General features: G+C 38.4%; 2 protein-coding genes across 5 annotated transcripts in view; both read left to right on the forward strand.

Moving 5' to 3' along the window:
* Window positions 1–7,661, forward strand: part of LOC121371146 (E3 ubiquitin-protein ligase TRIM56-like) — a 29,064-nt gene extending 21,403 nt beyond the window's left edge. The window contains exon 2 of the mRNA XM_041496816.1: window positions 5,411–7,661. Within this exon, the coding sequence (XP_041352750.1) occupies window positions 5,424–7,394 (1,971 nt within the window). The 5' untranslated portion in view covers window positions 5,411–5,423 and the 3' untranslated portion in view covers window positions 7,395–7,661. The remainder of the gene's footprint in view (window positions 1–5,410) is intronic.
* LOC121371144 (E3 ubiquitin-protein ligase TRIM56-like) lies at window positions 859–26,120 on the forward strand. Of its 4 annotated transcripts, none has more exons than XM_041496810.1 (3): window positions 859–895; window positions 17,223–17,288; window positions 24,054–26,120. In XM_041496810.1, exon 3 carries the CDS (start codon window positions 24,067–24,069, stop codon window positions 26,035–26,037), a length of 1,971 nt encoding a protein of 656 aa, XP_041352744.1. In that variant the 5' UTR covers window positions 859–895; window positions 17,223–17,288; window positions 24,054–24,066; the 3' UTR covers window positions 26,038–26,120. The 4 variants fall into 4 exon arrangements, with proteins under 4 accessions (XP_041352744.1, XP_041352746.1, XP_041352745.1 ...); XM_041496812.1 differs by lacking the exon at window positions 859–895 and adding an exon at window positions 14,789–15,428 and having other exon boundaries at window positions 24,040–26,120; XM_041496811.1 differs by lacking the exon at window positions 859–895 and adding an exon at window positions 14,789–15,428.

Genomic DNA, 26,120 nt, shown 5'->3' on the forward strand with positions numbered 1-26,120 from the left:
TACTTGTAACTATGGTTAGACTATAGTTAACGACACTACATTCTTGCGCCATTGTTTTGGCTTATAAACTGTAGTGGAATCCCCGTTTAATTAAAAGATTAAAATATTAGCTAAAATTACATTTTACAATACCAGATGAAGTAACTTTAAAGATAATGTACACATTGGTCAATAGAAAATTCAAAAAATAATGCTAGAATCAGACTACCAACTGTCACGGCGAAGTTGGCCAACTCGCCCATCTCATGACTTCTACAACTGTCCAGTTTCTAGTCCGAGCGCTCTTACAGCTCGATTCTCGTCCAGCCTCGATTCTATGACCGATTAGTTGTTAATCAGAGTGCTCCCGTCGTATGTATCTCTCTCTCTCTCTCTCTCTCTCTCTCTCTCTCTCTCTCTCTCTCTCTCTCTCTCTCTCTCTCTCTCTCTCTCTCTCTCTCTCTTTGTGTTTGTGTGGAGGGGGTACAACGCAAATGTTGAGTTGGCCAACTCTGTCGTGACAGATGCTAGTCTAAGCCTAGCATTAGTTATGCAGGATATCCACCCCAAACTCATATTTAACAATCCAGTCAGTCCTGTACAATGTCACTGTATTTTATCGTCTGCTGGCAATGTATTCTCGGGCTCGATAACTGCAGAAGACGTCACCCCACTTAATTTAGACTAGGTACGGCCCTGTATGTGAAATCTCCCTCTCCATTGGTCGTTCGTACGGTTACGGTGCTAAAGTACTGTAATCGTTTTGTATTGTATTAAATCTCTAACGTACCCATCACGCATGCGTCATCGGCCACACCTTCTATGTTTTGAAATGTATACATTTGTGTAGATTACGCTATGGCCTGCAAGGTGGACGAAGTTATTTTTGCCGATTGCTGTCGTCCAATAGTTACAGGTATTTATATTATGTTCTGTTCGTGTTTTGTGTTCAGTTGTATTATAGATAGCGACCGCAGCCGCCGCTAGGGGCGCAGCTGCGCCCATATTCCGAAATGTCACGAGTTTGGTTCACAATTGGTAGTGTTGTTCAAGGCCAGAATACGCTTATTTTGATGACGATTTTGCATGTTTTTTTTGTTGTTATGACAAGTACACACCTTCCGATTGATGTATATCCTGTTTCCGAAGTTGAACGACTAAAAAAAGACTTTTTTTGAGGCAAGTGAAACTTTGAATACGTCTTATTTTGCCCCAAAAAGGGCGATTTCACTGAGATATTGATAGATATATATAGTAATATAATAAAACAGCATAAAAATAATTTTTTGGTAATTTAAAAAAAAAAGCAATTTAGTTTAATTCGACATCGAAAATATTTCAAGGGAGGTAACTCTGACCCACTGACCCGCAAAAGCGAAAATATAGAACTTCACAGCAGGGACACATTTTGATAAAATTAAACGTATTTGATGCTTTGTCATTATTTATCCACCCATTATTAACTTTTTGGGTAGAATATATATCATACTGAAGCGTTATTTTTAGAAGACTGCATATTTAATTCAAAATAACTTAAAATAATGTTTTGCTTATCATGATGACTCAGCAGTTTCTGATAGCTGAAGTTGATTATAAAAAACATTTTGATAATGCATAACTATTCAAATATAGACGTAAATCTATTTTTATGTAAATCATTTGAATGAGTTTAGCATATGACTAGATCAGTTTTATACAAAAGAATAGTATTAATGCAATGGAAATAAATTAAACAGAATTTGTACTTTTTAAGTCTGTTATATTTGTAAATACCTTTTTTGAAAGAAAATGTTTCAGGTACCATAACTTCTCACATTGTGACACAAACTTAAATTTTATGGTAACCAAGTAACATTAAATTCTAAGTATAATTATACTTTTTCATCACTTCATCAATGAATATTACTGTTAAAAATGGTAAAGAATTAATTATTTGTAAAAGATACTAAAAGTAAAGTGAAAATAACTACATACAGAAAAAACATTTGAAGGTGTGTTTCATCTGATGTAATGAATATTTCTGTTTACAAATATTATGTCAAACTAATTACAATATTTGAAACAAAAAGATAAATAACCATGGTCATAAATGGGTATTTTGTCTTTATTCAGGAAATGTGTAGTCTCTGTGCTTCTATGGAGAAACCTGAAATGGAAACGGAGTGGGAGAGTACACGTGGTTATGAGACAACTTTCAGTAGATTCAATTATACTTCAAGCTGATGCTGTTATGTTTTCTGTTTCCAACTGTGACAGAACCTAGAACAGAAATGAAGTGTGTGACAATAATTCATAGACAAATTTAGACTAATACTCTTTCATGGATGCTAATTTGGTAGATCTAGCCATAAATGTTTTATTATAATTCAAAGTGGTATATAGTTATATTTATAATAATTCATTGTTTGAATTTGTTTTTATAAAGCACTTTATTGAACTAAAATAATCATAGCTGCATTTAGTAAATTATTTAGCACACGTGTGACTGCTGTCTCATGCCTTAAGTGTTTCAGCTGCTAAAATATGTTTTGGGGATATTTTTTCTGGATAGAAATTACCCTTCTGATATTGTACGAGTGTTTGGACATTCCTTTCAAAGGTGAAATATGGCTACTTATATTGCTTTGTTTCTAATAATGATATTGAAGGTGTAAAGTATGTAAATATTTTTGTAAGAAATTGATTAAACATATTGGCCAATCATTGGCATTCGTCGTGTGATAAGTTTTTACTGGTTTGAGTTAAAAGACTGGTACATATGATAAGTTTTATTGCATCTTTTATTGAAATCTTCAAGTATTCAATATTATTATGAGTCTAGGTAAATTTTTAAAAATATTTTGAAACAAGAAGCTTATTTTTTTATGTAACGTGTATCCACTTTCCATCTGCGATCTAAACCTTTATGTTTTCCTTTTTATTATTGGTCTGGATGTACATTATTGTATAAGCGTAAATAAATGTGAACTGAAAATGTTATTCTGATGTAACATTTGCATCAATTATTATGTCATTAAATTACGTATTCCAAGATTTCTGTTTTTTTTGTCATTTTGGAGCGGTTTCGAACCTACCCCAAGAATACATATGTTATCAGAAATAATAGTAACCCTTTATATTTTCACTTGAAATTTTCAGAGATGCAACATTGATAACTGCTTGTAACATGTATAAGCTTACAACAGAAATTTCTCTGTTATTTTTTGGTTTACAAAAGTGGACGTAAATGACAATTAAAATCGTCATGTCGGCCATGTTTGGTCACAGAAGTATAAGGCTACTACGACTTTATTTTGCTTCATTTGGATAATATAGTGATGTTTTTTCAATAAGAGCAACATATTTAATGAAACTATGACCATAAAGAAAAAAAAAAATATATATATTTTTTTGGTCTGCGGTACCTATTATAGATAATCTAATAAATATGTTAGATATACGTAGTTACAAATGATCGTGTGATACATTTTATTCTGTACCTACTGCATAATACAAGGTTTGTATACTCGGGACGATCACTGGACAGGATTTGCTTGAATATGGTAATCGTTGGTCACAGATGTCTAGGGCGCCATTCATAAAGTTCTCTTGGGCTTTCTTAAGCAACAGGGTTTAGCTCAGTCGGTTGAGTGCTCGCCTGGGGTGCGTGCGTCGAATGATCGAACCACCTCTGTATATCCATGCAACTGATTGTGTTTTTTCTCGTTCCAACCAGTGCACCACAACTGATCAAAGGCTGTGGTATGTGCTGTCCTGTCTGTGGGGAAGTGCATGTACAAGACACCTTGCTGCATTACAAAAATGTAGCGGGTTTCCTTTGATGACTGCGTGTCAAAATTACCAAGTTTGACATCCAATAGCCGATGATTATTTAATGAATGTGCTCTAATGGTGTTGTTAAACAAAATGAACTTTAACTTTTGTTTTTGAGTAACATCGCATCATCCGCACAAGTCCTTTTGCACTGTTCTGCGAGATCGCAAAGCTTCGATATATTAGTGAATTAGGCTCCAGGTACATAGTAGGCCCGTATAAATTATGTATATAAATATCGATCATTCCATTAGCGTAGCTGTGTGTTAGGTCAGGTCAGGTTATAGGTCACGTGCACATTTAGAGCAAGCTGTTGTAGTGCACGCCTGTCTTGGGCGCAGGTACCGGCCTCGGTCGGCTCCTCCGTCCAGGACAGGAAAGGGTGGGGGTGGGTGGAACAGGGAGAGTTATTTATAGGATAATGAAACTGCATTCAAAACATACAGAGATTTTTGTAATATGAAAATAAGTCAACTTCGTGCATTTTAGATGATGAATTGTGTATAAAACCTGTCTGGGTTTGGGTTTGTTTTCATGCAAATGTAAAGAAAACAACGAAAACAATGATTGAATAGGAATTAAACGTAACATTTGCAGAAAACTTTGGGTCTAAATAATTGAACAGGACTATAGGTGTGACAATGGGATATAGTCAAACTCCGAATCTCTCGACTCGGATGCTCTAATAAAGCTAGCATAGCGGAAACAGTGGTGTCACTGAAGAAGCAACGAGCTCGCTGCCTTCTTTGTTAAGTAACAACTAATTAACCTACTTTTACCAGTGGTCAGTTTCTCAAAGCCATAAGTCATTCTGTAACAATCGTCGTCTGCATGCGTTTTCTTTTAAGTTCGGTGAGACCATTTCATACCTTGTTCAATGTTTTAGATAATCACTAATAACATTTGTTTATCTCATATGTGAACTGTTGCAGGAACCATAAATAATATGTTTACAGTCAAATGGCGGCAACTCTTTTGACAGTGCTCACAATACCGGTACTGCATTGATTTCAAATCGTGCAATTCACATCTACCTTTTAAAATATTTTATTTTAACACAGTATTAATATCGACACACATAGAGACATTTTTCCAAATAAAAGTCTACATTGGTACCCAAAGTGATATCGACACAAACGTAATATCGACTCATTCGTATCGACTCAACCGAGATAAAAAAAAAAACACATGATAGTTAATAGACGTTTTGTCCGGGACCAACCGGTCATGTCGACACAAGCGAAATATCGACTCAAGCAAGATCGACACAACATCGACAAATTTAAGTACCCAACTAACTCTGTGTGTGTGTGTGTGTGTGCGTGCGTGCGTCCGTGTATATATGTATGTATATAATACACACACACACACACACACACAACACCGTCGAGCACCGTTCTGTCGATCTTGCTTGTGTCGACATGACCGGTCGGTCCGGACAAAATATCTGTTTTAACTATCATGTGTTATATCAGATCATATATATATATATATATATATATATATATATATATATATATATATATATATATATATATATATATATGTGTGTGTGTGTGTGTGTGTGTGTGTGTGTGTCCATTTCTTAAACTATTTGCTCGGTGTTTTCCAATTTCAGCAGGATAAAGAAGATGGCTTCAAAGCAAGACATTCCACTAACAACGACGATCCGCGATGATTTCCTCACATGTAAAATCTGTTTCAATATTTATGAGCAGCCGAAAATCCTGCCTTGTGTCCACACGTATTGTACCCCTTGCTTAGAGAAACTCTTGAAGACATCCAATAAGCCTGGTTCAATATCGTGTCCAGAATGTAGAGAATGTGTCAACCTGCCACACAGAACTGTGTCCGACCTAAAAACTAATTTCTTAATCAACAGTCTCATTGAGGTTCTGAAAGTGAAGACCAACAAAGACGAGAAATGTACGACATGTACACTTCGTGGAAAGACTTCACCTGCTAAAAGTCGCTGTCTGGATTGTGGAGATTACTTATGTCCAACTTGTTCTGATGGACACAATGCCTCCTCCACGACTTGGAATCATAAGAAGGTTCTCTTACAAGACATCAGGAGAGGATCATATGACAAAGAACTTAGAAACCTGCTCAGGTTAACCTGCTCACAACACAAGGACAAGGAAATAGAGTATTTCTGCGACACGTGCCACACACCAATATGTCTAGCGTGTGTTTTACTTGTACATCGGGATCACAAATGTTTAACAGCTATCGAGGCAGTTACAGCTCAAAAAGATCGACTTGCCAATCACGTAATTAAAGTAAAGGAAACATTGCATCGTCTAGAAAACGAAAAGAAAATGGCCTGTGAGAAACTTGCAAGAGTCAACAAGCTTCAAACTCAAGCAAATGCAAACATAGAAAAGCAAATAGAAGGGATAATCGCTCAAATAGAACACCACCGACAACAGGCATTACAGTTGGTAGAGGACAGGATGGACGAAACGTTGAAACAGTGTAATTCACAGGTAGACAAGGCAAACTTGAAAATAACTTTAGCAAAAGGATGCCTGGAGTTTTGTGAGACGATGATAGAACAGGGCAAAGACGAAGAGGTGCTCTACCTTGAAGAGACGATCACCAAGCGACTCCAGCAGCTTGAGGAGCTGCCCGCTGTGGATTTAAAGCCAATTGCTAGAGAGGTCTTCCCAGATATCACCGAACAAATGTGCGGCATACAAGACTTGGAAAGTTTACTAAGGACGCAAGTGGATAGTTTGCTAGATGACTTCCATTCTAAATTGCAGTTTACACCAGAAACTACCAAGACACAAGAAAATGTTTCCATCCAACTGTTGCGTACCTTTAACACCGAATACGACGCTGATGACGTGCGTCCCGTGGTAAAAGGCATGACAATCACTAACAATACTATTTTACTTTCTGACAATGCAAATGGCAAAATTAAATGTATTTCTACAAGAGGAATTTTACAGAAATATATAACAACTGAGGAAACATTTTCACCACATGCTGTAGCTGTGTGTAAGGACGTCACTGGTGTAATACACGAAAATGTCCTGTATATGTTCAACAAAAAAGGTAAAATTGTGTACAGGAATGTGATAACTGCCAAACCAGCTACCGGATTACATTTTACATTCGCCCTTGCCAATTACAAAAATGAAGGTTTCATTGTCGGTAACCTGCCAGATAATGATTTCCGAATATACGCTCTCGATGGGAAGCTACAAAAAAGACTTCTGGTGCCGATTGCCTTTCCATTGGCAAATCTGAGCGTTTCTAAAAGTGGACATCTTGTTACCTGCGAGTGGGGAGATAACTGTGTACGTGTTCGCAATCTCCAGGGAAAGAAACTGACTCAGTGTCAGGTATCTTCAACTTGGAAGGCAAATGCAGCTGACGAGGACAGAAATGGTTTGATCTATGTTGTTAATAGTTTTGAAGCCACAGTATCTGTGTTTGACAAGGACGGTAAACATCTACTACAACACTTCACTAAATCAGATGGTTTTCGGAAGCCAGTGAATCTTGCATTCGACGACGAAGGTTTGATGTACTTGGTCAACTCGTCAGGCAACATAAATGTATATAAAATTAGTATTGGCACTTCCGTGTAAAAAAAGGGAAAATTCCAAAAAGACAACAATTGTTATAGTGGTATTGTTACTAGTTTTATATTAAGGCTTGGGGGAAAAAGTTGTTTGCTGTTGCTTGGTATACTTATAAACATTGGTTTGACTACTAGTTGTTTTTGCTTGTAATTTCCAAGAATATTATCTGATCGTTGTGCATTTTGAAATGGCACTTACAGAAGTAGTATCAACTGTTTAGATATCACTAATCTGTAGCTATTAAAAATCCTGTTTTTATAAATATTTCCTGGGCTATAAATACAAATATACATCGTTTTTATAAATATATATATATATATGTCGTTTATATATATATATATATGATATATATATATATATATGGCGACACGGGTTTCCTCTCTCAATATCTGTGTGGTCCTTAACCATTGTCTGACTCCATATAACCGTAAATAAAATATGTTAATTGTTAACTAGTTTACAGTTTAACCAAATCAGTATCTATTAACCCAAAGATAACTACATTTTTATAAAGTGAAATTGGAACTTAAATATTCTGTCATAATCATTGAACAAATGCTGAACAGTTTTAGGTAAGTTATTACAGAATGTACATTTATCTGAATCTACGTAATTTATCATACGTAAAACAATGTATATGTACCAAGAATTCTGTCAAGCAGTCTATACTGGAAACATATTAAAGTGGTACCTTTTAACATTTAAAAGCTAAAATATAATTTGTTTCCCATGTAAAGCGATCAAATGTTAAAGACTTATTTACATATTTTGTTTGAGTCTATGGAAGTGTAATTTTATTGTTTAAAATGTTGTACATAACCTTACTTACCGTGTTTGCATTTACCAACAGTTCTAATTGCATAACCTTACTTACCGTGTTTGTATTTACCAACAGTTTTAATTTAAACGGCAGAACTGATCTTTTAACAGCGATAAACGAATTACAGCGTTCATTAGCGATGCATAATATAAAACAATGTTTTCATGTTAAATGTTTTGATGAAAGTTTCAAATTCAAAACAGCTTTCCTTGTTCATTAAGTAAGTCATTAATGAAAAAAATTCTATTGTTAATAAAAGAAATCTTACATAAAAATGGTTTATTACTTTTAATATCTTTGTATTATACCAAATATTAAGTCCCTGTATATTTTCTGCGTTTGTAACGTTTGATTTTGTTGAATTAGTACCCAGCTATATAAGGCATCTCTCGAAACAAAATGTATTATATATTCTGTTTTTCGTTACAATAGAAATAATCTCTCTATGTAATGAGATCTTTATTGTTTAAACCAGTAGTGAATTCAAATAGTGTAATCCATTTAGTGGTTTGCCGAAAAAGTCTGTGTATCCATGTACAGTTTACAAATGAAATAAGGTGCAGTATATCTGGAACTTTTAGGCCACTATATTTGTAATTTTGTATTTATATTTGTCGCTTGATTTCTTCGGCTTTATTTTGCTAAATAAATCTGAAAACATTTTATAAGGGTTTGTATCATATTTTTCGACGACTTTTACACACCACAGAAAACACCTGAATAGTTCTTGTCAAAAACACCAAGAAATGAAATAAAACCCACATTGATGGGAGTTCCTTTCAATGAAAAGCAATGCTCTGTAGAACACATTTCACTTGTACCTCATCAATTGTTCGCTGTGGTTTGGAATTACTCCAAGTCACAGGTGAAAAACTATCGTATGTACGAACTAATGTATAATACAAAATGAAGTAAATCTGACAAAAATGTTTCGGAACAATGAGAAATCTTTGGAGACTACATCTACTAAATAAGATGCATCACTAACTAAAATGAAGGCTATTCCATATTTTGAACTTATGCATGCTTTTTCATCTCTTGTGAAACGCTTGCGCATTCAATATTTTTAAATCGTGTTAGATGAAATGATATACTTGACAGCTGTGGTGGCAGTACTCATGACTTGTGCCACCGGTGGAGCAGGATACGTTCAGCTTTCGGGAATACCTGATATCATCACTATTATGACAGTGATTCTTGAGTGCATGTTATCACAATTGTTCTTATTTTAATTAGCTCTGTCCGGTGCTAATTTTGATTTAGTAAACTAGTCTGGGAGTGTCAGTCTTCTTTGTGGCGATGCAAGAGGGATGAAATATCAATAAAGGATCACCTCAGGAATGGCTGTCCTCCTATAGATGAGGCACTAGATAGAGAATGGATCAATGTTTAACGACGCTTCAGCACGAAAAATACGTCGGCTATTGGGTGTCAAACAATGGTAAATGCAAGCACTCGATAGAGAATCATGCAATCATCCATTATTTTGTCAAATGCCCATTCGACTCTGCATTGTGCAGAGATCCGGCCTTGATCATGTATTACGTTCAGATTTTATGGTAATTACGCGTGCACGTACTATAGGTACACGCAGCAATTTATGCTTAAATGTTGGTCTTGCATCTATCATTGACTGATCGATTTATTTACGTATTAAAAATTGCAGTCGCCATTATTGTACAATTTTATATTTATAATTAGGAGAGGGCCTCGTAAGTTGGGTAACTTGTACCCAATCCTTTTGCGCGTGTGTGTATAATATACATGTATAAAATATGTTTTGCAATCAATCTATCAAACTTAAATACACTTTATTCTAAAAATATGTAATATTAGTCATAAAGAAAAGCACCAAACCACTTTTGTTGAAAGGAATGGTAGGAAAACGAAGGAAAGGAAGTACTTGAAGGCAATTAGCTTTAAACTTAAGCACTGTGTAACGTATGTATACGTTGTACACCTCTGATGTAAGATTGGTCATTTTGTCATAGATCGTATACTTGCAAGACAAAGGCAATTAACACACTATTTATTACTTGGAGAAGAATACAAAAATAAAATGCGCTATGATTGATAAACTGATCTCGGTACGTGTCAATGCCCACATTGCCAATCAAAACGTAACTTCAGCTCGCCATTCATTTCATTTCATTTCAACTTATTTTCGTGCTTGTATCCAGGTTCGAACATGCTGTCTTGGGCACACACCTCAGCTATATGGTGTAGTGGTCTTACACCGACCCATTAAGTCGTTAAAACTCGCTCTGTGTGGGAGCCGGTACCGGGCTGCGAACCCTGCACCTAGCAGCCTTATGTCCGATAGTTTAACCACGACACCACCGAGGCCAGTTATATTGCATCATAACACACTTATCCTGGGTTCGATTGATACGTTACTAATAGTAAAGTAAGTACCGCTTACATTGAACCCGCTAGTGCTAAGATCACACTGGGTATAAAGATAACACAATGGATATTAACTTTAAAATGCATATTCTGGCTACCGTTTTCAGCGTCTAAACTATATTGATAAGTGTCAGAAATACAGATCTCACTCTTTAACTGGGTGGGGGGATGGTAGTTGTAAAGCGCTCGCTTGATGCACGTAAAAAAAAGTTTGAAAACCCCACTTGGACACTACAATGGTATGTATCGATTTTGGGTGTATTAGGCGGAGTGAGCCGTACGCACGTGTATATTGGCAAATATAGGTGTATTAAGAGGATGGCTATTACATAACCAAGGAACGTTACGGTTACCCTTGATTTCAGCCTCTTGTTATTAAGAACACGGAAGATTGCGATACTGTCAATTGCACCCCATTAGCTGGAATGGGCGACCAAGTCTAAACTAGCTGGGAAGGGATATATAAAAACGAATCAGGGCGCAATAATGTAACAGCATTAGGTTTGTGATCCAAAAAGACGACACACAGCTGCAGGTTCAGGACAATGGTATTTTATTTAACATCACACACAGTGTATTTTTAAAACCCTGAAACGATCAAAACAATGAATTAAAATACAACAAGAATAGAGTACATGACATTACGATAAGAAATACATATATACGACACATGGCATTACGATAAGAAATACATATATACGACACATGACATTACGATAAGAAATACATATATACGACACATGACTTTCTTAGACTGTCGTAGATAGTTAAACATATATATTGAATTACATATTACTAATACATGGTTCCTACCAAACAATACATTCACAATACACATGACGTAACAGCATATGTTAATCATTTATACAATTGTACAATCCATACTTTACTAATACATTCACTACTAATTTTTAACACATTCATATACATTACGTCATAAAAATATACACATTATAACACGGTCATGTACATACCAAGTGTGTGTAAATGGGGTTGTAACACCTGGCCGGTAACTGACACACGCATTCTGAAATAGAGATCTAAATAAAATAATAAGTATCGTCTAAACATTATAATCCAAAGTCCATAATTATATTAATAGCAATAATAGCCATAGCTTAAAATAAACTATCTCTTCTGAGATAATATAAACTGTGCAAACATTTTACTCTCAGTCAACTATCAAACCAGTTAACGTTAAAACCCATTAGTATTTAGTGATAAGAAATCATAATATTAATTACATTACCATTTAGACATTAGAACTTAATTTAATATACTACATCTGTCATTTAATTACTTTAGATAAATATAGTTGCAGAAGAGTTATTTTACGAATTAATACATTATATTATAATGTACCGACTTAATCCATAAACATTAATTTACATTTAGTACCTGCCCGTAAACAAATACACTAGATAAGAAACATGAATACTACAAATAACCAATACAAATAACTAACCTTAGAAATGCGCTAAGAATACAACATCACAGCAATAGTGACAATATTATTTCCACACAGAACAAGACAGAATACCAGCTCACAGTAGACACAAGCTTTAAAGTTTAGAACGAAGGACAGACGCAGCGCAAGAATGCAAGTGCTATTATTAGGTGCTTGAGCAAGATTCATGCTTGTGTTTTTAATCAACATATTACGAGTTAATAAGCTGACTGAAATAGAGTACCTGGAATAAAGAAGCTGTATTAAAGTAAATGATTAAATTAAAGGAGCATTATCATTTTCAGAATTATCTGAAAGAGACATTGGATTAATTAGGTGTAGTAAACATTAAAAACATAATATATAATGATTACCTGTAAATAACAATTTAATTTGTTACGGGAAACTACAAATATTATAAAATACTATTATATACAGATAAAACACGATACTGCCACAATAATATATATAGGGTTTCTCCAGCTAGACAAAAAGGCCACGTATCCACCACTGACTGTGTTTGTTTCTACACCTGTTGTTAATAAGTTATTCAGCCATGATGGCCCAGGCCTTTTGTTGGCATTACTACTTAAACACTGACAAAAGCGTTGTGTCGCCGTGACTGAGTAATTAATACTGGCATGCCGCATAAGCACGAATGGCTATGGAGTTACCTGATAGTCGTATCACCTATTGTGGCTGTCACAATTCAACTCTACACCAGGGCTGGCGCCGAGTATGGTCCAATGACGAGTAACGTTTCCTTCTACAGTGATGTGATGGACGACAACGTGTTTACAGACGCCGCAATGAAAGTTTTGCCAACAACTGCGTCGCCCAAGTTGACAGATTCGGTGGAGGGAGATGTGGGGAGCCATCTCATACACCGGCAGAAGTGAACTTGTGTTCGTAGAAGGCAACCTGACAGCTGTACGCTATCGGGATGAAAATTTTCGCTGTCACATGCTTCCCATTTTGGATCGACAGAGAGAACTCTTTCAGCAGGACAATGCCAGGCCGCATACGGCACGTGTAACAATGGATTTCCTACAGAATGAGAACATTAATGTGTCATGGCCATCAAAATCGCCAGATCTCAACCCCATTGAACATCTATATGACGAACTGGACAGACGGGTATGCCAGCGTGACCCGGAGCCTCAGACGCTTCCGCAACTGTCACATGCACTGCAGGAAGAATGGGCTAGGATTCCATGTGCCTGGATTCAGAGACTCATTCAGTCTATGCCAAGGAGATGTCGCGCAGTGATTGCTGCTGCTGGTGGCCACACAAGGTACTGATTTCAGCGCCCTCGTGCGACGCTGTTTGGTGACGAAAACGCCTCCACTGCCGTCAGTCCATTGCAAAAGCATTGTCACATACTCATGTCAAATGTGACTGTAATACGATTATAAATAACGAATTTATGCCACTTTGTATTAAAGAGATAATTCCATGAATATTTCGCCTATGCGTTTCTTTTTTAACAGAGTATATATTAGCTAACAAATAAGTAAATTAATATACCATATTTGGGGAAAAGTACCCTCGGTGGACGACCTTGTTCCCCAGGTAGTTAGGTACCGTAAAACTATAACGATATTCATCACATAATATGATTTTGCACATCTTAAAATAAAACATTCCTTTAGTATCACAATCTTTAATATTATTATATCAATTTATCAAATATACCCACACCCCTTCTGTTTTAAACTGACATTCCCGCCCATAAGTGTCTTTCTTACACACCCGTTGGTGAGAACATCATGCGTTATTTTTGGTTACACGTGGTTGTTAACACATGTACGTGTGTTAACAATTTCAAGACACACCACTGGCTGCTCCTAGGTGATGACCAGGTCACCAATGCCATACAACTACACGATGGAAAGTGACGTATAGTTAACCTGACAACCATGTGTCTGTGACGCGTAAGTCAGCTACACGTGCATTGGCTGTAAATAATTTTTAGTCGAAAAAGATGTTAAAATTTGCTTAAAACCTGTTTTTTGAGGATATGTAAAGCATAGAATAAAATATTCGTGTCCGTTAAATACCATTTATCTCACAACTAGTTGTTTAAAAACGTATCAACCTCGCTTTCGCTCGTTAGATACATTTTAAAACAACTCGTTGTGAAATAAATGGTATCTAACGGCTACTCATGTATTATTCTCTATATATATTTCAAATAAAATTGTCATCCAAAAACATTTTATGCTGAAAAAGAAATGATAAATCATATTTATTTTTAAATAATTGCAAACACTAAATGTAATTAATGAATCCCATTCAATCTATTAACATGTAAAGAAAAAAGAGCGAAAATGACAAGTGTATTGTAACAAACATAGTCATTAAATAAACACATGCTAACATTTAAAATGTTAACCACATTCTCTCACTCATTCTTCCTTCATTCACTCTCTTCCACGCCTTTTGTACGGATAGCTTTGTTCTATTGTCTTTTCTGGTCAGTACAACACCACGAATAATCATCCGCTGGCGTTTGATCAACTGTTACCGACGCCTTAACTTTCGCAGTTGAAAGTTGTTAGTTTCAGTTGTCATGGTGTTCCTGTCCTTGTCACGAATGTCAGCTGATTTCGCTCCCTTGGAATGTACCACCGATTTTTCGATTCTTCCTCATTACATTTTGCGTGCGGATTGCAAGTTCTGGAACTCGGTGTTGCATCGTTACGTCCTACCCACTCGGCTAAAGTGATTTCTACAAATATAGAAGCTCGTTAAGTGGTACTTAAAAATGTGTACTGCCAAATACTCCGTTTAAATCTAGTGTAGGTTTTTAAGATAGTCCAAGTCAGTATTAAGTTATAATGTTTTTCAGAAAACTATGCGCACAAAACCTTTTATTATAGTATACTTGGAATTATCAGTATTGTAACAGTGACTTACAAAATATTTCTCATGTTAATTGAATACCATCAGTCTAAAACGATTTCCCAAAACATGATTTGTCGTTTTCATTTTTCATTTAAACATTGAACAGTATTTAAAATTTGATCATTTGTAAAACTGCACCTGACTATTTATTTAAAAACAGTTTTATACACATTAATATCTCCGCAGTAGTTTACTACATACAGTAAACCGTCGTCATCAAATGCAAGATTCACAGGATTCGTCAATTCATCTCGCTTTGTTGCATAACGAAGTAATCTAGTGCCAGCCTTGTTAAACACCCATATGCTGGATGCAAACATATCTACAACATAAATCAGACCATTTCTACCAACGCACGCGGCGTGCGCCCTCCAGAACTGTGTTTCTTTACACCGAGTAACTTCCTCTCCTTCTGGTGTGACAACTCGAACAGACTTATTTCCCCATCTCCATTCACAGGTAATGATATTTCCATGTTCGGTCACGCTGACATGTGCAAGAGGGTGTGGAAGATGAATTGGTATCTTTTTCAGCACTTTTCCGTGAATATCGTATACTATAAAATCATTGAACCCTTGTTTACGAAACCTTCATCTTTATAATTTGCCAAACACAACGTAAGATGTCCTTCAGAGGGTCGTTCCGTACACAATAAAACCTTCTCCGTTAGTTTTCTGTATTCACTAAACAAATACAGAAGAAGATTTAGATCAAAATACACTAGGGGCGAAACGACCCGGATAAAGGGCGAAATGACCTTACCGGGGGACGAAACGATGATTGTGATTAACGACGAAAGTGTAACGATCCTCCGTTTATTTACATTGACAGTTTACTCACAAATCAAGGGTGTCACGGGACACTATATCAAGTACCTGTACTTATACAGTCGACTTACCTCAAAGAACCAGAGCGGTATGAAGTTAGTATTGAACCATTCAACCATATGTTACACTGAACAGTCTTAGTTATTATGAAATCATTTGAAAACACACCACCATCAAACTGACTACACCAGTATCAGTTCCTAGCCTCTAGTATGAGTGTCAAGACAAGAAGAAACATGTATCACCCAATTGGACGTCAGGTCACCAAGGCTGTATTTAATACTACTTATGTCACCTGACAACGCCCTGTATATAAAATCAGGGGCGGCTACAGAATGTTCTGAAGGAGTGAAACATTAAAAGGTGGTGGGGAGGGTGGGACATGTGCTGACTTAATACTGGTACCACTCTAGTCTCAGACAGCCATATAACAATTAAATTTTCTTTGTGTCTATACACCACATCAATCTGACTGGGTTTTTTGTGTGTTTTTTGTTTTTTGGAGGGGTTTCATTCACATCTCAATGTCCAAAAAATAAAAACAAAACAAAACGAAAACCGCTCCCTTCCCCCACCCAATTGACACTACTTTTTTGCAAGTAGCCATATTATTCTTGTAACTATGTTTAGACTACAGTTAACGACACTACATTCTTGCACCATTGTTTTGGCTTATAAACTGTAGTGGAATCCCCGTTTAATTAAAAGATTAAAATATTAGCTAAAATTAAATATTACAGTACCAGATGAAGTAACTTTAAAGATAATGTACACATTGGTCAATACTGCAAATTAAAAAATAATGCTAGGCTCAGACTACCAACTGTCACGGCGAAGTTGGCCAACTCGCCCATCTCACGACTTCTACGACTGTCCAGTTGCTAGTCTGAGCACTTACAGCTCGATTCTCGTACACCCGTCGTAAGTTGTGTGTGTGTGTGTGTGTGTGTGTGTGTGTGTGTGTGTGTGTCTCTCTCTCTCTCTCTCTCTCTCTCTCTCTCTCTCTCTCTCTCTCTCTCTCTCTCTGTGTGTGTGTGTGTGTTTGTGTTGAGGGGGATACAACGCAGATATTGAGTTGGCCAACTCCGTCGTGATAGATGCTAGTCTGAACCTAGCATTAGTTATGCAGGAAATCCACCCCAAACCCACATTTAACTATCCAGTCAGTCCTGTACAATGTCACTGTATTTTATCGTCTGCTGGCAATGTATTCTCGGGCTCGATAACTGCAGAAGACGTCACCCCACTTAATTTAGATTAGGTACGGCCCTGTATGTGAAATTTCCCTCTCCTCTCCACTGGTCGTTCGTACGGTTATGGTACTAAAGTACTGTAATTGTTTTGTATTGTATAAAATTTCTATCGTACCCATCACGCATGCGTCATTGGCCACGTTGTACGTTTTGAAATGTATTGATTTTTGTAGATTACGCTATGGCCTGCAAGGTGGAGGAAGTTATTTTTGCCGATTGCTGTCGTCCAATAGTTACAGGTATTTCTATCATGTTCTGTTCGGTTTCATTGTGTTCAGTTATAGATAATCTAATAAATATGTTAGATATACGTAGTTACAAATGATCGTGTGATACATTTTATTCTGTACCTACTGCATAATACAAGGTTTGTATACTCGGGACGATCACAGGACAAGAGTTGCTTGAATGCTGACTGAATATGGTAATCGTTGATCACATATCATGTCTAGGGCTCAATTCATAAAGTTCTCTTGGGCCTGGTTTAGCTCAGTTAGTTAGTGCTCGCCTGGGGTGCGTGCGTCTGTAGATCCACCTCTGTAGATCCATGCAACGGATTGTGTTTTTCTTCGTTCTAACCAGTGTACCATAACTGATCAAATGCTGTGGTATGTGCTATCCTGTCTGTGGGGAGGTGCATATAAAAGACACCTTGCTGCATTAGAAAAATGTAGTGGGTTTCCTCTGATGACTGCGTGTCAGAATTACCAAGTTTGACATCCAATAGCCGATGATTATTTAATCAATCTGCTCTAATGGTGTCGTTAAACAAAATGAACTTTAACTTTTGTTTTTTGAGTAACATCGCATCATCCTTCCATGTCTTTTTGCACTGTTCTGCGAGATCGCAAAGCTTCGATAGATTAGTGAATTAGGCTCCAGGTACATAGTAGGCCCGTATAAATTCCGTATATAAATATCGATCATTCCATTAGCGTAGCTGTGTGTTATGTCAGGTCAGGTTACAGGTCTTCTTAACGTGCACATTTAGAGCAAGCTGTTGTAACGCACGCCTGTTTTGGGCGCAGGTGTCGGCCTCGGCCGGCTCCTCCGTCCATGACAGGAAAGGGTGAGGGTGGGTGGTAGAGGGGGACTGCCCGCCCTGGCAGGTGGAAGGAAGCACCAGCAGCCCGACCGGAATCGGTAGCGGGCGGGGGTGGGTTTTTGGTGCTATGGAATTTGAAATATCCCGAAGGATTAAGCCAAAGAGAAAGGGTTGCGCAATTTTCAATGAAGGAAGTTTGGCGCTTTCTAGCAGCTCGTTACTGGGACCTAGTTGTTGTTGACCTTTCTCCCTAGGTTGCCCATAGTAGCCCTTAAAAGGGCCTGACGTTCATATCATAGCTGTTTGTTTGTCATGTCATGTCATGTCATAGGGTTTTACGTGCACATTCAGAACAAGCTGTTGTAGCGCACGCCTGTCGTGGGCACAAGAGCCGGCCTTGGCAGGCTCCTCCGTCCATGACAGGAAAGGGGGGGGGGGGGGGGGGGGGAGAGGAAGGACCGCCTGCACTGGCAGGTGCAAGGGAGCACCAGCAGCCCGATCAAATCAGTAGCAGGCGGGTGAGGGTGGTGGTGGTGCTATGGAATTTGAATGGAGCAGTTAAATGCCAAAGAGAAAAGGGTGCGCAATTTTGATTGAGGGAATTTGGCGCAATTTTTGAACGGTCGGTCGAAAGGTACATGGCCGAGCTAATATAGGTTTTGATATTAGTGAATCGAGAGTAGCTCGTTAATTTTAGACCTCTACGATGCTGTGGTGTCTCCCTAGGTTGCCCATAGGGCCCTTATAAAGGGCCTGACCGCTTCTGGTCGAGGCATCACCAAGTTATTACCAGCAGCAAGTATTGGGGGTTTGGGTGGGGGAGGCCGATATTCTTTTGTTCAGCTTCCCCCGGGTGCATTGCAATTGTGTACTCGGACCCGGAATTCTTTTGTCCGGTTCCTTATTAGAGTACATGCTGGGCCATTGAATGGGGGCGGGTGCATTGTTATCATTAGTCAATGCACCCTGTGTCCTGATGCAGTGAGCGTGTAGTCTGTGTGTGAATCCTAGTTTTGTGTTAAGGTTGTACCTATTGTCTTAAGTCCTTATTCTAGTGAGTTCAACGGTCATTCATGACCACCCATCCCCCTCCATCCTTGTATAGCATTGAATACAATGACGGAGGGGGAGTTAAACTAGCCTAGCTATCTAATTTGAAGGGTTAAACCCTTATAGTGTAGGTATTGGTTTAAAAAGCCTAGTGCTTGGCATACTTAACTTTATTACCAATGCAATAAAACGAAACTAACGGTGGCAAGTAGCAATTGTATACATATATGCACCAATCTAGGTACTTAGTTTGAAGAATTCTGATTCCCGCCCCCTAAATATAGGATTTTAGTAGGCTTACTTGGTTTGTCTTCAGGCTATCTGGATAGTTGGGTATCGGTTTTCCTGCATGTCTTTGCTTCTGGAACCCTAGTTGACTTACCTTAGTTAGCTAGGATGGAATGCATCAGTAATAAAAAAACATGGTGCGGGTGCAAAGACAAATTCGTGCAGTTTATTTACAGTTACGTGTAGTGGGGTTCTTGATCCGTGATTGGCTAGATTGGACCAATGAGAGTGCTGCAAAAAATAGGCGATAATTAGTGGTGTCCTATCGTGGTTGATTATCTAACGATGTTGATTGGCTGGTTAATTAGCCAATTGGGTTACTGCGACTTCGATCCTGTCTTAGTGAGAAAGAAAGCAAAAAAAAGAAAGAAAAAAAAAAGCTGTTTCGCTAATGGAAGTGATATATACCAATTGCCAATCACGAGTTTCAGAACATGAATATATATTTACAGTAAAATAATATGGTTATCGTGGTTAGGTCTGGCTGGTACCCCCACTGTCGTCCCCCCGGCGTGGAATGTCTATTGGGTCGCGATGCTTAGGGTCGCTATTCCATTTGGGGGTCCGTCCATATGGGGGATTGTTCCAGCTATTTTGTTAGGTATAAGCCCGCTTTAGTCATTTCACCGTTCTCTCCCCGGGTTGGAACACGTGGTCGGTTCGAGTGCGTAAGATCGATGTTCCACCAAGGGAGTCACAGGTGTAACGATTCAAGCATTGTCATATCCAACGGTTATTAAATCACTCACTACCAGCTGTTTGTTGTTATTTTGACGCTTTTATACTGTCACAAGCTGTGTGCTATTTTCTTAACGTATTCTGGCTGCTTTGTTACTTTAGCTGCCTGGTTCAAGACGACATATTTGACCTGAATCAGTACCATATCGACGGTTGTTAAGGCGTTGTCACACGTTACGAGTGTCTCGTACGAAAGAAAGAAAGAAATGTTTTATTTAACGACGCACTCAACACATTTTATTTACGGTTATATGGCGTCAGACATATGGTTAAGGATCACACAGGATTTTGAGAGGAAACCCGCTGTCGCCACTACATGGGTTACTCTTCTGATTAGCAGCAAGGGATCTTTTATTTGCGCTTCCCACAGGCAGGATAGCACAAACCATGGCCTTTGTTGAACTAGTTATGGATCACTGGTCGGTGCAAGTGGTTTACACCTACCCATTGAGCCTTGCGGAGCACTCACTCAGGGTTTGGAGTCGGTATCTGGATTAAAAATCCCATGCCTCGACTGGGATCCGAACCCAGTACCTACCAGCCTGTAGACCGATGGCCTGCCACGACGCCACCGAGGCCGGTCCCTCGTGGGCTACTCTTTCCGACTAGCAGCAAGGGATCTTTTATTTGCGCCTCCCACAGGCAGGATAGCACAAACCATGGCCTTTGTTGAACCAGTTGTGGATCACTGGTCGGTGCAAGTGGTTGACACCTACCCATTGAGCCTTGCGGAGCACTCACTCAGGGTTTGGAGTCGGTATCTGGAATAAAAATCCCATGCCTCGACTGGGATCCGAATCCAGTACCTACCAGCCTGTAGACCGATGGCCTAACCACGACGCCACCGATGCCGGTTGTCTCGTATGAGAACAGCCACGAGAATAGCCGATTGTGACAAAACATATGTTCCGATTTTATCGGTTACCGTGCTTGTGTCCTGAGCTCAGCCACTGGACTTGTCAGAAACTGGACACAGCATGGACGTGCCTGAACCTTAATTGGATATAAGCACGTCAATAGAGTTACCAGGATCTGGTTGCTATGCAATCAGCTATTTTCATATGTGGTACTCATATTGTGTGGCGTCGCCTTTAGACATTTGCAATAGTCCTGCAGCAGAGGCGGGAAAGGTTTTTGAGCTCATGAAAATATAAGATGACATTTCTAAAGTTGGTGCCGACAAGATGGCGGCCGTTTTTCAAAATGGCCGCCAGTTAATCATCAAAACTATGTATCTTAAGAACTGCAGCATTTAGAAATGTGATCTTGGTGTCAAAATAGATGTTTATGGGCTCAATGAGTTCATTAAAACCATTTCTAATATTGCCAGATATTGTGTTGACTAATAGCTGCCTAAAAGGACGGTAATTATGGTATGAAAATCTAAAACTATTTGTAACATGACTAAGAAAAACCTAATTTTATGTCACATGTTAGTTTTAGATTGTTGATTAGTTTAGTTAGCATGTTTTAAAAAATATTAAAATAAACTATAACTGCAAATTGTATATTATTGTATAAAATAATAGATCAAGATACCGACATATGTCATACTACTGATCCATGTTTCACAGTAAATCATTGTTTTTGTAATTATACATCTATCAGCATCCACAAACGCCTAACCACTAAAGTCAGAAAACAAACACAACGAATGGATGAATTAGTGAGTGAGTGAGTGTGTGTTTGAATGAATGTTTATTTCATTTCAACTTGTTTTCGTGCTTATATCCAATTACGGTTCAAGCACGCTGTCATGGGCACACACCTCAGCTATATGGGTTGTCTGTTCAGGACATTGTTAGTGTTTAGTGAGAGAGACGAGGGTGTAGTGGTCTTACACCTACCCATTGAGTCATTAAAACTCGCTCTGCGTGAGAGCCGGTACCGGGCTACGAACCCTGTACTTACCAGCCTTATGACCGATCACTTAACCACGACGCCATCGAGTTCGGTATGAATGAATAAATGAAAGAATGTTTAGTAAGACTACAGCACAAAAACCCTTGAGAGTTGTTCATAAAACGACCTCAGTGTGTTGTACATAATTCATAGCACATACTACTGTCTCAGATTCACTGTCATCAACTGACAGGGCGAGACGTAGCCCAGTGGTAAAGCGCTCGCCTGATGCGCGGTCGGTTTGGGATCGATCCCCGTCGGTGGGCTCATTAGACTATTTCTCGTCCCAGCCAGTGCACCACGACTGGTATATCAAAGGCTGTTTGGATGGTGCATATAAAAGATCCCTTGCTACTAATGGAAAAATGTACTTAGCCAAAAACGTTCAGCAATTTGGTAAATGTGCTTAAATAAAAGAAAACTCGTGACTTACAAAATAAAATCAAACTGGATTTAATTGAGGCTTCATTTGTCAAAATAAATAATTTCCAATACAAAATGAAATGTGTCATTGTGACGTCATTAAATGGTGCTTGTGGGTCCATACACAAAATCTGAATATAAAAAAGATATATAAATTTATTTTTATCGAATCGTAAATTTTAAAATTAATTTAGCCTGACGAAAGTTGTTATGCTATGAACAATAAATTAACCAATCATATTCTGAACAAAGCGAATCATCTTTTTAAATTTCTACAAAATATGAAATAAAAGTCACTGTGAAATAAAACAATCTAAATTTAGTTAAACCAAATGTTTTGTGGACGAACAAATAAAAACACCAACACCTAATTCACAAAGTCTAGTAATAATGTTTGTCGCGCACTGGGTCATCACATTAAAGCTGCAGAGCTAAAAAGTTTAATTATCCAAATGCAAAGACGGGCATCCACAGCTCTGGTTATTGGCGACAGTGGAAGATCGGACGCCTTGTCATTTTTCGTGAAAATCTTTGCATCAACTTCAAATAAAAGAGAAACACGGGCAGCTAACACCTATTTGAAAACGCTGTGGTCTTAACATAAGGTGATAGGTGATATGCTGTAGTTGGCATATGCATATTTCGCTGAAGTCACGCTGTTTGTTGCTAGGTGTGATCACAGGATATAGTCATACTTCGAATCTTTCGACTCAGATGCTCTAAGAAAGCAAGCATAGCGAAAACAGTGGTGTCACTAAAGAAGCCAGGAGATCGCTGCCTTCTTTGTGAAGTAACAACTAATTAACCTACTTTTACCAGTGATCAATTTCTCAAAATTATAACCGGCCTCGGTGGCGCAGTCGTTAAGCCATCGGATTACAGGCTGGTAGGTACAGGGTTCGCAGCCCGGTACCGGCTCCAACCCAGAGCGAGTTCTTAAGGGCTCATTGGGTAGGTGTAAGGCCACTACATCCTCTTCTCTCTCACTAACCACTAACAAACTAACAACTAACCCACTGTCCTGGACAGGCAGCCCAGATAGCTTAGGTGTGTGCCCAGGACAGCGTGCTTGAACCTTAATTGGATATAAGCACGAAAATAAGTTGAATCAATCAATCAAAATTATAGGTCATTCTGTAACAATCGTCGTCTGCTTGCGTTTTCTTTTTAGGTTCGATGAGACCATTTAATACTTTGTTCAATGTTTTAGTGTTTTAATAACATTAGTTCATCTCACATGTAAACTGTTACAGTCAAATGTCGGCAACTCTTTTAACAGTGCGCACAATGCCGCTACTGCACTGATTTCAGATCGTGCAGTTTATATATACCTTTTTAAATATTATATTTTAACACATATTAATATCGACACACATAGACATTTTTCCATATAAAAGTCTACGTTGGTACCAGCAACGGTACTCCACTGTATGTGTGTGCGTGTGTGTGTCTGTATGTGTCTATCTATCTATCGATATATATATATGTTATGTTTATTTATGTATCCGTTTCTTAAACTATTTGTTTGAATTTTCTGACTTCAGTGTTCCAATTTCAGCAGGATAAAGAAGATGGCTTCAAAGCAAGACATTCCACTAACAACGACGATCCGCGATGATTTCCTCACGTGTAAAATCTGTTTCAGTATTTATGAGCATCCAAAAATCCTGCCTTGTGTTCACACGTATTGCACCCCTTGCTTAGAGAAACTGTTGAAGACATCCGATAAGCCTGGTTCAATATCATGTCCTGAATGTAGAGAATGTGTCAACCTGCCACACAGAACTGTATCTGACCTAAAAACTAACTTCTTAATCAACAGTCTCATTGAGGTTCTGAAAGTGAAGACCAACAAAGACGTGAAATGTACGACATGTACACTTCGTGGAAAGACTTCGCCTGCCAAAAGTCGCTGTCTGGATTGTGGAGATTGTTTATGTCCAAGTTGTTCTGATGGACACAATGCCTCCTCCACGACTTGGAATCATAAGAAGGTTCTCTTACAAGACATCAGGAGAGGATCATATGACAAAGAACTCAGAAACCTGCTCAGGTTAACCTGCTCACAACACAAGGACAAGGAAATAGAGTATTTCTGCGACACGTGCCACACACCAATATGTCTAGCGTGTGTTTTACTTGTACATCGGGATCACAAATGTTTAACAGCTATCGAGGCAGTTACAGCTCAAAAAGATCGACTTGCCAATCATGCAATTAAAGTAAAGGAAACATTGCATCGTCTAAAAAACGAAAAGAAAATGGCCTGTGAGAAACTTGCAAGAGTCAACAAGCTTCAAACTCAAGCAAATGCAAACATAGAAAAGCAAATAGAAGGGATAATCGCTCAAATAGAACGCCACCGACAACAGGCATTACAGTTGGTAGAGGACAGGATAGAAGAAACGTTGAAGCAGTGTAATTCACAGGTAGATAAGGCAAATTTAAAAATAACTTTAGCAAAAGGATGTCTGGAGTTTTGTGAGACGATGATAGAACAGGGAAAAGACGAAGAGGTGCTCTACCTTGAAGAGACGATCACCAAGCGACTCCAGCAGCTTGAGGAGCTGCCCGCTGTGGATTTAAAGCCAATTGCTAGAGAAGTCTTCCCAGATATCACCGAACAAATGTGCGGCATACAAGACTTGGAAAGTTTGCTAAGGACGCAAGTGGATAGTTTGCTAGATACCTTCCATTCCAACTTGCAGTTTACACCAGAAACTACCAAGACCCAAGAAAATGTTTCCATTCAACTGTTGCGTACCTTTAACACCGAATACGACGCTGATGACGTGTGTCCAGTGGTAAAAGGCATGACAATCACTAACAATACTATTTTACTTTCTGACAATGCAAATGGCAAAATTAAATATATTTCTACAGGTGGAATTTTACAGAAATATATAACAACTGGGGAAACATTTTCACCACATGCTGTAGCTGTGTGTAAGGACGTCACTGGTGCAATACACGAAAATGTCCTGTATATGTTCAACAAAAAAGGTAAAATTGTGTACAGGAATGTGATAGCTGCCAAACCAGCTACCGGATTGCACTTTACATTCGCCCTTGCCAATTACAAAAATGAAGGTTTCATTGTCGGTAACCTGCCAGATAATCATTTTCGAATATACGCTCTCGATGGGACGCTACAAACACGACTTCTGGTGCCGATTGCCTTTCCATTGGCAAATCTGAGCGTTTCTAAAAGTGGACATCTTGTTACCTGCGAGTGGGGAGATAACTGTGTACGTGTTCGCAATCTTCAGGGAAAGAAACTGACTCAGTGTGAGGTATCTTCAACTTGGAAGGCAAATGCAGCTGACGAGGACAGAAATGGTTTTATCTATGTTGTTAATAGTTTTGAATCCACAGTATCTGTGTTTGACAAGGACGGTACACATCTACTACAACACTTCACTAAACCAGATGGTTTTCGGAAGCCAGTGAATCTTGCATTCGACGACGAAGGTTTGATGTACTTGGTCAACTCGTCAGGCAACATAAATGTATATAAAATTAGTATTGGCACTTCCACGTAAATACCGGCCTCGGTGGCGTCATGGTTAGGCCATCGGTCAACAGGCTGGTAGGTACTGGGTTCAGATCCCAGTCGAGGCAAGGG

Source organism: Gigantopelta aegis, chromosome 4 (genome assembly GCF_016097555.1).
Source record: "Gigantopelta aegis isolate Gae_Host chromosome 4, Gae_host_genome, whole genome shotgun sequence".
NCBI lineage: Eukaryota > Metazoa > Mollusca > Gastropoda > Neomphalida > Peltospiridae > Gigantopelta > Gigantopelta aegis.